This window comes from Stegostoma tigrinum, chromosome 19, assembly GCF_030684315.1.
Source record: "Stegostoma tigrinum isolate sSteTig4 chromosome 19, sSteTig4.hap1, whole genome shotgun sequence".
Classification (NCBI taxonomy): domain Eukaryota; kingdom Metazoa; phylum Chordata; class Chondrichthyes; order Orectolobiformes; family Stegostomatidae; genus Stegostoma; species Stegostoma tigrinum.
The window spans coordinates 11279093-11293577 of record NC_081372.1 but is presented as its reverse complement, the minus strand read 5'-3'; the positions used below and the strand labels follow the sequence as shown (position 1 = coordinate 11293577).

The window sequence follows — 14485 nt, the reverse complement described above, 5'->3', positions numbered from 1 at the left end:
TGTGGAATTCACTACCCCAAAATGCAATGGATGCTGGAGCATGGAATAAATTTGAGGAGACAGATTTTTAAATTAGGAATGGGTTGTAGGTTATGGGGAGTAGGCAGGAAAGTGGAGCTCAGGCAGAGATGTAATCAACTCAGCCACAATTGTTTGAAGTGGCAGAGCAGGCTTGAGGGGCCGAAGGTCCTACATCTTATGTTCATACTTTACAATGGATTTCACATTTGGCCACTTCCAAAACAGCCTAAACTGGAACCTGAAATAGACAAATCAGAGATAGTAGGAACTTCAGATGCTGGAGAATCTGAGATAACAGGGTGAAGAGCTGTTTAAAATCGCAGGCCATGCAGCAGAGGAGCAGGAAAGCTGACGTTTCAGGCCTCGAAATCAGAACATTATTTATAGTGTGCAACTCGACAATAAGATCTTTCATAGCCTTCACGGTGCCATTGCTTACCTCGCCAGAATCACAGGCTACCAATATGGGGACATAGGCTCAGATCTCATCATGGCAGATAGTGAAATGCGAATTCAATCAAATCTGGAAGTAAAAGTTAGTCTAAGGATAAAACCCATCTGCTTCACTAATACCCTAAATGCCTTCCCTAATCAGTCTGTCTACAGTTTGGTCCCACAGCAATACAGTTGACTCTTAACTGATTCCAGGCAAGTTAGGGATGCCTAGCCAGTGATATCCACATCCCAAAAACAACTAAATTTAAAAAAAACAAAATATAGTCAAACTTACTGATTGTATTTGATTAACTAACAATTACAGTACAGTTGCAGTTATAAGTGAACAAAAAGCACCAACTGTACTGGTGATGTGTTTGCACTGCATTTTATTTTTAATTAATCAGTAATATATGTCTATAATAAAAATTCAATGATGCTGACTGATTTAATCGGATGATCTAACTGGCTTGAGTTGTTTTAAAGGACGCAAACAGATACCAAGCAAAATGTAGGGCTTACAGACCGAATAAATTGTTGATTATAATTTATTATAAATTCACATTTCTATATAATCATTGGTATTATAAATCTTGCCAAGCTATATGTGCTGATGCCCCTGTGGGATAGATGTATGGTTATGTTTTAATATGAATTATTGCAAATTTGGAGTCTTGGATTCTGGTTCTGATAAAGGTAGGAATTTTTGAGTATCTGAAGTTAATAATTAACTTTAAGTACTTCTGTAACCATGATAATTTGTTTTAAAATTAAGACACGAGGCTTTGTTAAGCCATGCTGACTCTACCTGATCAAGCAAACTGGCCTGTAGTTATCTTCTGGCTTTTGTCACTGTCCCTTCTTGTAAGAGGTTATTACATTGGCAGTTGTCCTATCCTATAGGACATTTCCACAATCTAATGATTTCTGGAAGATTACTACCAGTGCCTCCTACTACTTTTAATGTCCTAGGACGTGTCCCATCAGGTCAGTCTTCACTCCCAGTAGTTTCTCAATATTCTTTCCTCTAGTGATAGTTACAATGTTTATTTCATCTCCCCCTTTTGGCCCTTGGTCATTTCATAATTTTGGAATGTTACTGATATCTTCTACTGTGAAAATGGATGCAAAAATATATATTCAACTCATCTGCCATTTCCTGATTCCTCATTATCAAATGTTGGTGTCTCTCTTCTTTATGTTCTTCTTTAAATATGTGAAAAGGAAGAATCCTCAAAGGTTCTCTGCTATTTTTGGTTTGTGTTTTTCTAGTTAACTTTCCCAAGCCTCAGTCTTAAACTAATCTTGATCACACTTTTTTTCTTTCAATGTAGTGCGCTCCTTAACTTCCCTGGTTGACCATGGTTGGCTTGTCCCTTTCCTTGTATTCTCCTTTCTCACCAGGATGCACCTCTTCTGTGAGCCATGAACTATTTCCTTAAATGCCTGTCATTGTTCCTCAACTGTCTTTGCTGCCAAAACCCTTTGCAGTCCACCGCAGCAAGTTGTACTGTCATGCCTTGAGAATTAATTTTGTTTAAGCTTAACACAGTTCTTTCTGATCCAAGTTCTTCCCCTCAAACTGAATGGTCACTGCTTCCTAAAGGATCTTTTGCCCTGAAATCAATTGTTAAGCTTCTTATTACACATCACCAGATTTAAAATAGCCTGATCCCTGGTTGGATCCATAACATATTGTTCTAGGAAACTTTGACTCCATTATACATTATGAATTCTTTCTAATGAACACATCTGCCGATCTGACTATCCCATTCTGAGATTAACAGCACCCAAATCACTCATCAAGATTAACGCATTGCTTTGTTTTTTATGTGACCCCTTCAGTATCTTTCCGATTTATTCGGAGCCCGGCCAAATAGCTGTTAGAGGGACAATAGAGTGCTCCTAACAGTGACTGACTTCTTCCCCCGCTTCCTTATTTCCACCCACACGGATTCTATACCTTCTGATCAGAGATAATTTCTTGCTTTTGTACTCATTCCATCCTATACAAAAATATTACCCCACCTCATTTCCAGAGATAGCAAGAACTGCAGATGCTGAAGTCAGAGTCAATGCCGTGTGGAGCTGGAGGAACACAGCAGTTCAGGCAGCAGAGGAGCAGAACAGAATGTTTTAGGCCTGGATCTTTCATCAGGTCCTGAAAGAGGGTCCAAGCCTGAAACATCAACTCTCCTCCTCTGATGCTGCCTGACCTGCTTTGTTCCTCTAGCTCCACTGTATTGAACCTACCTCCTTTCCATTCCGTATGTCCTTTCGGAAAGTCAAATAGCCTTGAATATTTACTTCCCAGCTTTGATTTCCTTACAACCATTCTTTCCAATGGCTGTAAGATCATACCCATTTACTGTATTTATGTTGTTAATTCATTTCTTTTGTTTCTATAGGTACTATAGAAAAGCTGTTGCTTCTTTTCAGTCTCTAAAGCGGTGTTTTGGGATTATAGCTTCACATGTGTGATTAAAAATATTTGAATTTTAATTATAAGTAGACAATTTGGTTTAGACTATTTTAGCTTCATTCCTTTTATTATAAACTTCCATTTAATTGTTAAAACAAAATCTATAGCTTGGCATGCTTTTGATTCAGTGAGAGACCACTTTATTAAAATCAAATCAAAACATGATCTGTCAAGTCAGGTTCTGTCCGTAATAACTTCAGTTAAGATCATTACACTACATAAGCATTACAAAATGAAATATGACACCTAGCCGCAAAAGGGGCTTCAGATGATTTCAAATTTATGGACACTGGTATGTGGGAGGCCAACCAGAAGAGAATTACAATAGTTAAGCCGAGAGGTAAAGTAGCAGGAATAAGAATTTTAACAGCAGATGAACTTAGAGGTGATTAACAAGCGATGATAGAGAGAGGACTAAGCAAACTTATTAATGGGGTTGGAAGATCATCTCAGGGGTCAAATGCAGAACCAAAGCTGTGCACAGACTAGTTTAGCCTCAAAAACGGAGTCACTGGACCTAAAATATTTATAACTCTGCTTTCTCTCCACAGATCCTGCCAACCTGCTCAGTCTTTCCAGCAAATAATGTTTTTGTTTCTGATTTCCAGTGTCCTCAGCTCTTAGGTTTGGTTTAGTTTAGCCTCAGACTATTGCCAGGGAAGGGTGGAGTCAGTAGCTAGATACCAAAAATAAAACAACACTCTTCCCAATATCTATAAAGCAACATGTTTTAAATAGGCTTTTGGAGATGGAGAGAAACTACCAAATTGAGGAGAATTAGCGTAAGAATTCAATTTTAAAGTCACTATGCCTTACGGAAGGAGATCTGTGAATCAAAATAAGTCAACTGGATAGAGTGAAGAATGCCATACAAAAATTTGCAATCAGGACCCAACACTTTTAAAACTAACACTCATGAGAAGACAAGATAATAAAGTGTGAAGCTGGATGAACACAGCAGGCCAAGCAGCATCTCAGGAGCACAAAAGCTGACGTTTTGGGCCTAGACCCTTCATCAGCCTACATCATGAGAAGACAGCTGGTGAAGGTGGAATCTAGAAATTAGGTCCCCAAATTCTCTACTACTTTTAAGAAACCTGTCTGTGGTACAACTTTCAATTGCTGCCCACAGTAGCTCCTTCTTCAGCTTGTGTTTATTTTTATCTAAACATGCCTCCGTGAAAGGCCTCAGGGCATTATTTCAGAGTTATAGAATGACAAGAAATTGTCAATTTATCTACAAAAACAGGTGGTCTTATGTTTTCTGTTCTATGATTGGTACACAAGGAAATAGAACTCCAAATGAAGACCCAGCTAACATCAGAGCATTGAGAGAAGAGTCACCTAGACTCGATACATTAGCTTGCTCTCTGTCCAAGGATGCTGTCTGACTCGCTGAGATTTCCAGCATTTGTTGCTTTCAGTACAGATTCCAGTATCTGCAGTAATTTACTCTCTCAATTAGCGTTGTCAGGACCAATTGATGAGCCAGACAAATCTAAAATTTATCACTGGACCAGTAATCTAGAGGGCCAGGTTAACGTCCTGGGGACACAAGTTCAAAAGGCAGTTGGTGGAGTTAAAATTAATGAATATATCTTGAATTAAAAGCTTGCCTCAGTAATAGTGACCATGAAGATCTCATTTATTGTCATTAGAACTCATCTGTTAGGGGGGAAAAAAATCTGTTGTGCTTACCTGTTTTGGTCTTCACCTGACTCCAGGCACCCAGAAACGGTTTTGACACTGAACAGAAATGGCATGGCCATCCACTCAGTTGTACCAAACCACTACAAAGTCAAAGAGGTAAGTGTGAATACCGGATGAACCACTTGGCATAGACCCCGACATAGGAAATGACAACAGCAAGCCCAGCCTCGTTGACATTACAAAGTCCTCTCGATCTAGGGGCTTGGATCAAATTGGGAGAACTGTTGCACATGAGTCAAACAACAGACTGATGTAGTCAAGGAATCTAACTATCCAATGTCCCAGAAACCACTATCAGAGACTGTAGAGGAACAGATGTCCTTGGAATAATCAACATTGACTCTGAACTGTACAAAGTCAGAGTGATAGAGCTGTACAGCATGGAAACAGACTCGTCCATGCCGGCCAGATATCCTATACAAATCTAGTACCATTTGCCAACATTTGACCCATATCCTCTAAATCCTTCCTATTCATATACCCATTCAGATGTCTTTTAAATGGGGTAATCATATCAGGCTCTACCACTTCCTCTGGCAGCACATTCCATGTATTCACCACCTTCTGCATAAAAAGTTACCCTTAGGGTCTTCTTGTATCTATCTCCCCGCACCTTAAACCTATGCCCTCTAATTTTGGTCTCACCCACCCTGGTGTAAATACTTGTCTTATGCCCCTTATGATTTCATAAACCTCTATAACATCACCACTCAGCCTCCGACACTGCAGGGAAAATAGCCCCAGCCTCTCCCTATAGCTCAAACCTTGGCAACATCCTTGTAAATCTTTTCTGATCCCTTAAAGTTTCACAACATCCTTCCTACAATGGGGAGACCAGAACTGCACGCAATACTCCAAAAAAGTGGCCAAACCAACATCTTGTACAGACTGCAACATGACATCTCAACATGGCTACATGTTAAATATGGGCAAGGAAAGGTCTAGCTGATTCCACCTATCAATCCTGAGTGCCCCCTCCTCTTTCAGCAAATGAATCAGTATAATACTCAACACCACTTGGAACAATCACTGAGGGTGGCAGAGACGTAGAACATACACTGCTTGGGAAACTTCAACGCCCATCACCGAGAACTGCTCAGTAGCACCACCGGTGACTGAGCTGGCTGAATCTTAAAGGACATGGCAGCTAGACAAATTCTGCAGGAGGTGGTGGAGAAACCAAGAGGAAAGAATTTAATTGACCTCATCCTCACCAATCTGTCTGCAACAAATTCATCTATCCATGACAGTATCTGTAGGAGTGACCAACGCACAGACCTTGTAGAGACAAAGTCCTGTTTTCACAATGAAGATATCCTTCATTAAGTTGTGGGGTCTGGTCACGTTGCTAAATGGGATAGATTTAGCACGTCAAAATCCTGAACTCTCTCCCTAACAGCACCATAGATCTACTCACGCCACACTATCCGCAGTGATTCAAAAGAGAGCTCACCAGCATCTACACAAGCGCAATTAGGGATGGGCAATAAGTGCTGGCCTTGTCCATATTCAATGCATGAACACATTTTTAAAAATTCTTGCAAATTCACTCATCTCTCCACTGAAAACAAGAGGAAATATAGATCAACGAAGTCAAACATTTTGCAATTATAGAACCGGAATGGAGTGCTTCTTCAGAATTGCATTAACGTGTGTTGTACCGGAAGCAGTGAAATAATATTCTGACCCAAAATTGTTCACAAAAGATCTTGCCGTCTGCAGTTTTGAAGAGAAGGTTTTTATTTTTTTTTACAATGTTAACTATTTTTACAGAGATAAACAGGTAAGAAGCTTTTGCCAAGTGGCCAGAATTATCTTAGTTGCTTTAACCCATTTCTGGAACAATTCAGCTTTACAAAAGAATTAAACACAGAAATATTAACATGATTTACAATCCTTAGATATCATACAATGGAAATTAGACACGATATAGAAAGCCCAAAAGGTCTGAGACATTACCCAGATTTCTTTAAATTATGTTGCAGCCTCAGAAATAACATCCAAACTTCCTATGGAATTTATTGGAAATATTTCAAATGCTACTTATGGAAAATACCAAAAACACTATTTGAAATCAAATTAACATCAGTGCCTTTTGTATAACATTGGGCTGCTTTTTGGAGGGGACGAGTGAAAGAGTTCTACGCAGCTGTTATCCGATGGATTTATGAAAGCTTGATGTGACATTACAACAATCCATGTGAGTATAATGCTGCAATGGAATTTATTTCCCTGTATCAAAGTTGAAGGAAGATATGTTGAGGACAGTGAGAATGGCAGCAGACCAAGAAAGATGGAATGAAGTGTTTGGTCTTTGGTTGACATGACTCTCAGTTCTAAGCTGCCTCTCTGAAGATGTAGAGTGGGTGAGTACTTGGATGGCAATGAGAAAGAAGATATTTTCATGAATAGGCGACTTAAAGAGCAAGGCTTCACAGGAAAACCGTAGTTTTCTATTAAATAAAAGTTGCTCTGTTATTTTGCATTCATACAAAGTGTTGTGTTACATTGTACCACGGGTTAATTCCAACAATGTTCCTCAACATCAATGTGGTCACTAATGATGTGACAGATGTTAGGTTTTATTTAGCACTCCAATCAAAAGGATGAAGGAAGCATGAATAGAATAACATCAGCAACTCCTGTGTGAATGTAACACGGGTTGCCCATCAAGGTAGCGTCAGAAATTTTCAGTCATGTTTGACAACTGAAATGAGGACAACCAAATTGGTAAATGACACGTCCCAGACTGTTTAAACAAACTTTCAAATTCTTTTACATGTATTTTGCTTACATTTTCTGGTTTTAGTGGAGTGCAATTGTGGTGAGGGAGGAGAGGAAGAGGAAAGTAAAGAAATCAGTTGCCTCCTTCCAATTCACCCACTTTCAGCAAAAGGGAAAAAAAAAGCACATTTCATAATGTTTTGTTTTGAAAAACGTAAACCATTACCATTGGATAATTAGCTAGGTTTCATCTTTATCTCGCCCAGAAATCATTTTAAAATCAGATGTCAAAGTATCTGGTTTCCTTTTAATATCACAGTGGATAAGTTCATTATATGTAAATCTAAACAAAGTGCAGCACCCATGGCTCCGGATTCCAGTTATTTCCTGAATAAAGAAGCGGACATTCAGTAGTTTTCCTTCTCTCCCCTCATGATTTGACACATTCACTTGCTATGAATCCCAGTTGCAATACATTGCTGCTGTCTGTCAATGTTTACCCTTCTTTCCTCAAAAGTTTGACATTCGCCAAGATGCAGTTCTGTAGACCTCTTAAACAGCAGCCCCAGGGCATTCTTAGGGACTCAGTCCCTATCAAATGCAATTTCAGCAGGATACACATTCAATTTTTAGCACCTTAAGGCAATTTTGTATCCTGGCCAACAGAAATGCAGAGGATAATTATGGCAACACACAACAAAAATCAGCAAACTTGGCAAATACCAGGAGTCAAATCTTGTACAATCCATGATTGGTCATGTGTACCCTTTATCAACTGAATCATTGACAGCTATAATCACAGGCCTCTTTACAAACAGTCTAAGTTTCTCTTGTGGGGGAGGTAGGCGGAAGACAATGTAATGAGCTGCACAAAGCATGGTAAGAAATGGGTGGGGAGTGGGGGAGGCGGCATGATTTTAAACACAGTTTATGTTCATGTACATTAACTTAGCAGAACGAGAAAAATATTATGCTTCCTGTGTGTCCGTTCAAAACAGATTACAGTTTAATTCTGATGAAATGCTCGAAGTGTATGCTGTTTTTGACCAAGCCTGTAAAGCTGGCAGAAAAAGTTGATTCCCTTGCCCCTGCAGCAAAGCTGGAGGACAGCCTCAGTTATAACGCCCAATATTCCAAATGTGTCAGGTAGATATTAACCAACCAGAAGTGCTAATATTGCAGGAAAGCAATTTTATGCAAGATGTGTGGGAAACGTGGTCATGGGTAATTAGTTTCTTACATTATAATAATCTTAATTCCATTTAAAAAATAACTTACTTTGTGGGGACTGGATTGAATTATCAAGATGGAATGGATGGGTCTAAACCCCCTAGTGATAATCAATGTCATTAAAGTACTTTCTCCCACTAATTTGAGAACGTTTAGACCGACATCTAGACTGCTGCTTGATCAGCATTTCAGAAGCTGAATCAGCACATCCTGTTCCACAGTTCAAAAGGTACGGCATTAAGCAGCATCGTTTTGCAGTTAAGTTTGTTGAGGCCCACAGTGTTATCACACATCGATAAATTATCCTACCAAAATTATTTTTTGGTTGCAGTTTTCTGGTTAGGCTAAAAAGGAGAAACACCAAGGGAAGCTGTTGTTAACACAACAGTCAAATTTCTTACTTCTGAAAGAAAGGTTAGGGGGAGGTGCCATTTGAATGGATCTGTACGCTTATTTGTTAGAAGTTAAGACTCAGTTAGAGGCTGCACAACAAAAAGAATGCATCAGGGAAGAGCATGGACAGTACACTGCTTTTCGAAGGAAACAACGAGGGATGTTGAGAAGGAAAGTTAGCAAACAGGACTGGAACAAAGTTCTTTACCATCTTGCTTCCACTTGTTGGTCAGCAGAGCTCCAGGGAAATGCACAACGCAAGACTGCCATTCATCTATTTAGAGGAAACTGTACTTGTAGCAAGTTAGTGGCAAGGAACACAGCAAAAATAGAGCAGGAGTGTTGTGCAGCACAGTCCTTGCAACCCAAAATCTTCCTGCAATTGTTTATTCACATTTACTGGGAGCTAAATATATTTATTTGTGTTGCAATAAACTACAGTTGTTCAATTATCAATATTCAAGCCATGGTGATGCATAATCACACAGGATTACCGAGATTATGTTAAACAGTAACAAAAACTGCTTTTACAAGGGCTGTAACATTTTGCCTAGGTCAAAGATTCCCTCTCCTACCTGAAAAATATACATTCTGCTAACAGGCTCACAAAAGGATTCAAGCTGACACGCATCTCATAAAAACGGATTCACCAAAGACAATACCTCTTGAAATGAAATTCTTTCTGGTCATTCAGGTGGCAATTATGCACTGAAATCCATTCCCAACATCCATCTAACAGAATGTTACAAATCAATGAGAGGAGACCTGCTTTGCTCGATACAAGATCAGAGCAAAGAACGCTCAAACCAAGATGACATGCAGTTTACCTAGATGACGATGAGGGATTTCTCACTGCAAGCCTGTTGATCTATTCTGGCCAACTGTAGTACAGTAATAAGTCCATGCTTTCCTAAGTTTGTTTAAGCACCTCCACATAGTTCCACAGGTGCTGTGTATGTGTGGAAACTGCAAACTGTGGAGGATGTACAGGTCTTACTCCCAGCCAAAGGCCATGTGTACACTGTCAAGTATGGGATTTTAATGGATTAACAATCAGGAACTGTACTGAATTTTCTCTCTTAGCAGTAGGTCAAAGACCAAGTACTCAACTCCAACATGGATTAACAAACTTGAGACTTACCAATTCCCATAGTTTAAACAGGAACGTGCATCTATTAACATGGCAACTGGGATGCTCCAACACCAAGCTTAAAACCGGAAACTCTGATTACTTACAAATACAAACCAAAGTCCAAACTTTCTAAAATAGGCAGGTTTCAGCAAAAAACAAAACACTACCAAATTCTGATACTCTATATACATAATTAATATCTATTGATAAATCCTGAAAATATAATACAAATACATTTAAGCTTAAGAATAGGCTGTGTTAAAAATAAGTCAGGTTGCCAAGTGCCCTCACCTCATTGCCTTCTCACCCTATCCTGAAAGTACTGACTCCTGCTGGAGTAGTTGCACTAGCTCCAGTTTTGACCCAAACAGGTGGACCTCACCCGAGTTTAGACAGCAGGCATTCAGGGCCGATTCAAGTATGGAGTACGTCAAAACCAGATTCAGTCCAACTGTCAAAAGATCTCAACAAACACTTTCTAGCATGATTCACAGAATACGAATTGACAGCAGGATTCCAGGTGAATTGCCTCTTGCTATCCCAGAATGTTTTGTTCATTGCTAAACAAATTTGTTACTCTTCACAGATTAGTAAAGTTAGCATAAACCGATTATTGCAGCAGAAACTTCTGGTTGACATGATTCAACCAGGGAAGAAAGGTTTGAGTCTGAGTCATCTAGAGAGTATATACTACTTTATATATTCGATACTGATGGAGTGACTTCAATTATGAATTTCAGTCCACAGGAAATAGCTGGAAGTAAACAACATAGACCTTTCTTATTTTTGCTTTATACTGCAAAAGGCTAAGTCTGACCCAGAGCAGACTTAGTGAGTCTTTGGAAGTTGCAATCAAATTTCCAAACTTATCTGTACCAAAGTCTCTTGAATAATTTGGGATGTCTATTTAGTTAACAGTGGATACTGCTGAAATATAAGATTGTTTTCTTCCTCGTCCTTTCCTCAAACCATCAACTTATTCTGGGGTAGAGAACCACAGGCATCATCCTTCCCAAACTGCAATGCATGCGTTGGCTTAGAGAATGTGTATTTGCATAAATTTTGCCAAGCTCAGTGTTGTCCTCACCCAAATGCACATCCCAACAATTCCAACAAGGTCACATTAGATGGTGACCAAAGACAAGCCTCTTGGCTGAGGTCTTTACTGTACCCTTGTTGGTACCAGCATAAATTATCTATAACAAGTTAGATTATAAACAAAACAAACTTGTAATAGAAACATAATCTGTAGCCCAAACAGCTGGAGGTGATTTTGGAGATGGTTTCTCAGTTAAGTTATAAATTTGTTTTCTTATACAGAAAGAAAGCCTGAGCAAAATTCACTTACATTTTGTTTGGTCATGAAGGGATGAACACTATTTTCTAAATTGCGAATAAGAATGGGTGACTAAGTAGTAACAGGGAACTGGTAGGATTATTAAAGTGAGTCTCCCAAATCATATGGGTATCTGAGAACTCCTATCCAAGGACCGCTACGGGAAGGTTTTTACAAAGTAAAACCCTTTCACAAATGGATATACGAAGTAAACACTAGTGGTCAAAAGAGGATTTATAAAAAAATTCTATACAGCTGGTTCTGATCATAACAGGGTACTATTCACTAAAAATGTTCTTTTGCATGTTACTATCCTTTTAAACTACCATTCTATTCCACTATTCTTTTTTCGTTTTGTTTTGTGTCCCTCACCTATTTTCGAAACTTACACTGATTTATTTACAAAGTGTCCACACTGCTGATAAATTTAAAACCCAGAAACAAACAAGGTAAGAAGTAGATAGATCAAGGTAGCCTGGAGTGCTACACGTTCAAACTGAATACGGGGATAGGATGGGGTGGGGGCACTTAAACATCCTCAGAAGTTGATTGCAAAGCTGTACTGGGGAGGTGGGTGGGGGTGGGTGGTGTTTGCACATGGGAATAGTTCAACCTCCAACCAAAAAGAAAGCATATTATACAGTAGTTCTTCCTGAATCAGAGGTGTCAGCACAGATACCACAAAAATATTTTCCAATCAAGCTCTATAAAACTAGAGCTATGATTGATCTACATATCTCAGTCCTTTAAAAATATAGGGCAAAAGCCTCTGTTTTTTAGCTACCCTGTGTACAGAGGAGGAAGAGTATATCTGAGATAATGAGCACTACTGATACAAGGTTTGCTAACAGACTGCTTAAAAGATAATTAATGCAAGGTGCAACGGTGGAGTAGACATCTGTTCACCAAACAGTAGTCTGCACCTATCTTTCAAGTATCAACAATGCTGGAAAAAATTTTAATAAAAACTTTGTCACAAGGTAAGGACTCACTGAAGTTCACTGCACTTGCTTAAATTAAAACATTACATTAAATTAATACATTGAGATGCATTTAAATTAATCTTTAAAATGAAATACGAATACATCTTTTAGTAAAGACAAGGACTGAATTGGGGGGGCAGGTGGGGAGAAGACACTGCTGCAGGGGGCCATGAGGACACAATTAACATGGTGAAAACAAAAATGGGGAAATAAAAGTATTGGAGGGATATACACAATCTAGGTTTGTTTCTTAGCTCAGCAATGGAATCAATGTATGGTTAGCAGCACTGTAATTCCAGCTCTGCCTCACCAATTGTAAGTTGCTATTAAATTTCAGGAAGCCCATTCCCAACAATCTCTACATCAACAGCAGCTAACTGTATTCTTATGTCTAAAGTGGAATATCAGCCTGGTTGCTCCTACATGTACAACAGAAATGAACGTTCTAGTTTTAAACTGTTCATTACAGCAGAATAATTCTATTTAAGCATGTACAATTTCCTCATTATATTAAGTTCTTCAGCTTGTAAAGACAGAGTTTCAAAAGGCAAGACAAATGCTTTTCAGCCATTTCTTACAGGATTTCCAAAACAAATAGACAGCCATGACGTGTCTGGATAAACAGATGTCTACTGGAAAGTAAAGCCCAAGTAGTGTAATCCATTCCTCCTTTATAGAATCTCTCTCAAATGACAGCACAATACTCTCTCCTGACATTATTATACAGTAGTTACTCTTGTCCAAAACCTTCAGTTTCTTCAATTGCAAATAACAGCTTTTCCTTCAGTTGCTCAAAGCTCTTGTACGGTGGCAAATCCAGACGATTAAAACTACAGGAAAAGATGGTTTAAAAAAAATCAGAACTCTAGAAGTTTCATTACAGGCAAAGTTTATTAACTTATTTAGATACTCATCTGTCAGTGACTCCAGCCACAATTATGAAAGAGAGTTAGTTTTATCTTTTGTTCTCTCTGGAAAATCTGATCCTGCCCCTTCAAAAACACAGATTTTGTTTTTGCCTATTTGGGTCGAACTGCTTTCTGCCACAAGCACCATCTCTTATTTTTAGTCATATCTTTCTCCAAGAGTGAGGGAGACAGAAACCTTATTGCTGTGTCGTATAGGGGTCTGACTTACAGTATCAAGGACTACTTAAGCCCCAAACATTACATCAATGTAGTGTTTCCCTCCCTACTGTAACCAAAAAAGGGGTGAGACATGCTAATTTGTTGGTAGCAGAGTGAGAAGGTAGGCATTGGCATGATAGGCTTTGGTGAACAGCAGCTCAGCAACAAGTACAGGTAAGCTCAGGTAAGTCCTTTCAACTTACCTCTTAATCTTGAAGCAATTGAGATAATATTTAGGGCAGTGACATGCTCTTTCTGCAAGATGTGGGAGCTCAGGGAAACTTGCATTGTCCCTGATGACAACACCTGTGCGAAGTGCACACTGCTGCTGCTCCTGGCAGACAGTATTAGGGAGCTGGGGCTGGATGCACTCAGGATCATCGGAGAGGATGAGAGTTTTAGGGAGGTGGTCACAAGTAAGGTACAGGCAGAGCAGCTGGGTGACCACCAAGAAAGGCAAAAGGAGTAAGGCAGAATGCGCAGGAACCCATTCCCCTCAAAAACAAGTGTACTATCCAGCATCTGCAGTTCCCATTATCTCTGGTACTATTTTAGGTACTTTTTTTTCGGGGTGGAGGAGGTGGTGGTGACAACCGATCGGGGAGAGCACCAATAGCCAGGTTGGTGGCACTACAACTGGCTTTGAGGTACAGCAGGAAAGGGTAAAGGTAAACAGGACCTTTGTGATAGGAGATTCAATAGTTAGGGGGTCAGACAGGAGATTCGGTGGCTGCAGACAAGAATCTAGGATGGTGTGTTGCTACCCAGGTCCTAGGGTCTGGCATGTCTCAAGAATGGTTGAGAAACATTCTCAAGGGAGAGGGTAAGCAGCCAAAAGTCAGTGTGCACATTTGCACAAATGACGTACGTAGAAATAAGGATGAGGTCCTGCAGGGTGGGGTAGAGAGCTAG

General features: G+C 39.5%; 1 protein-coding gene across 7 annotated transcripts in view; it reads right to left on the bottom strand.

Annotated features, from left to right (window-relative positions):
- Nucleotides 1-6370: 6370 nt before the first annotated feature.
- LOC125461263 (E3 ubiquitin-protein ligase Itchy-like) overlaps nt 6371-14485 on the bottom strand; it is a 95598-nt gene continuing 87483 nt past the window's right edge. For all 7 annotated transcript variants that reach the window (XM_048549817.2, XM_048549815.2, XM_048549819.2 and 4 more), the window contains one exon: nt 6371-13276. In XM_048549817.2, coding sequence (XP_048405774.1) covers nt 13177-13276 — 100 coding nt within the window. In that variant the 3' untranslated portion in view covers nt 6371-13176. The remainder of the gene's footprint in view (nt 13277-14485) is intronic.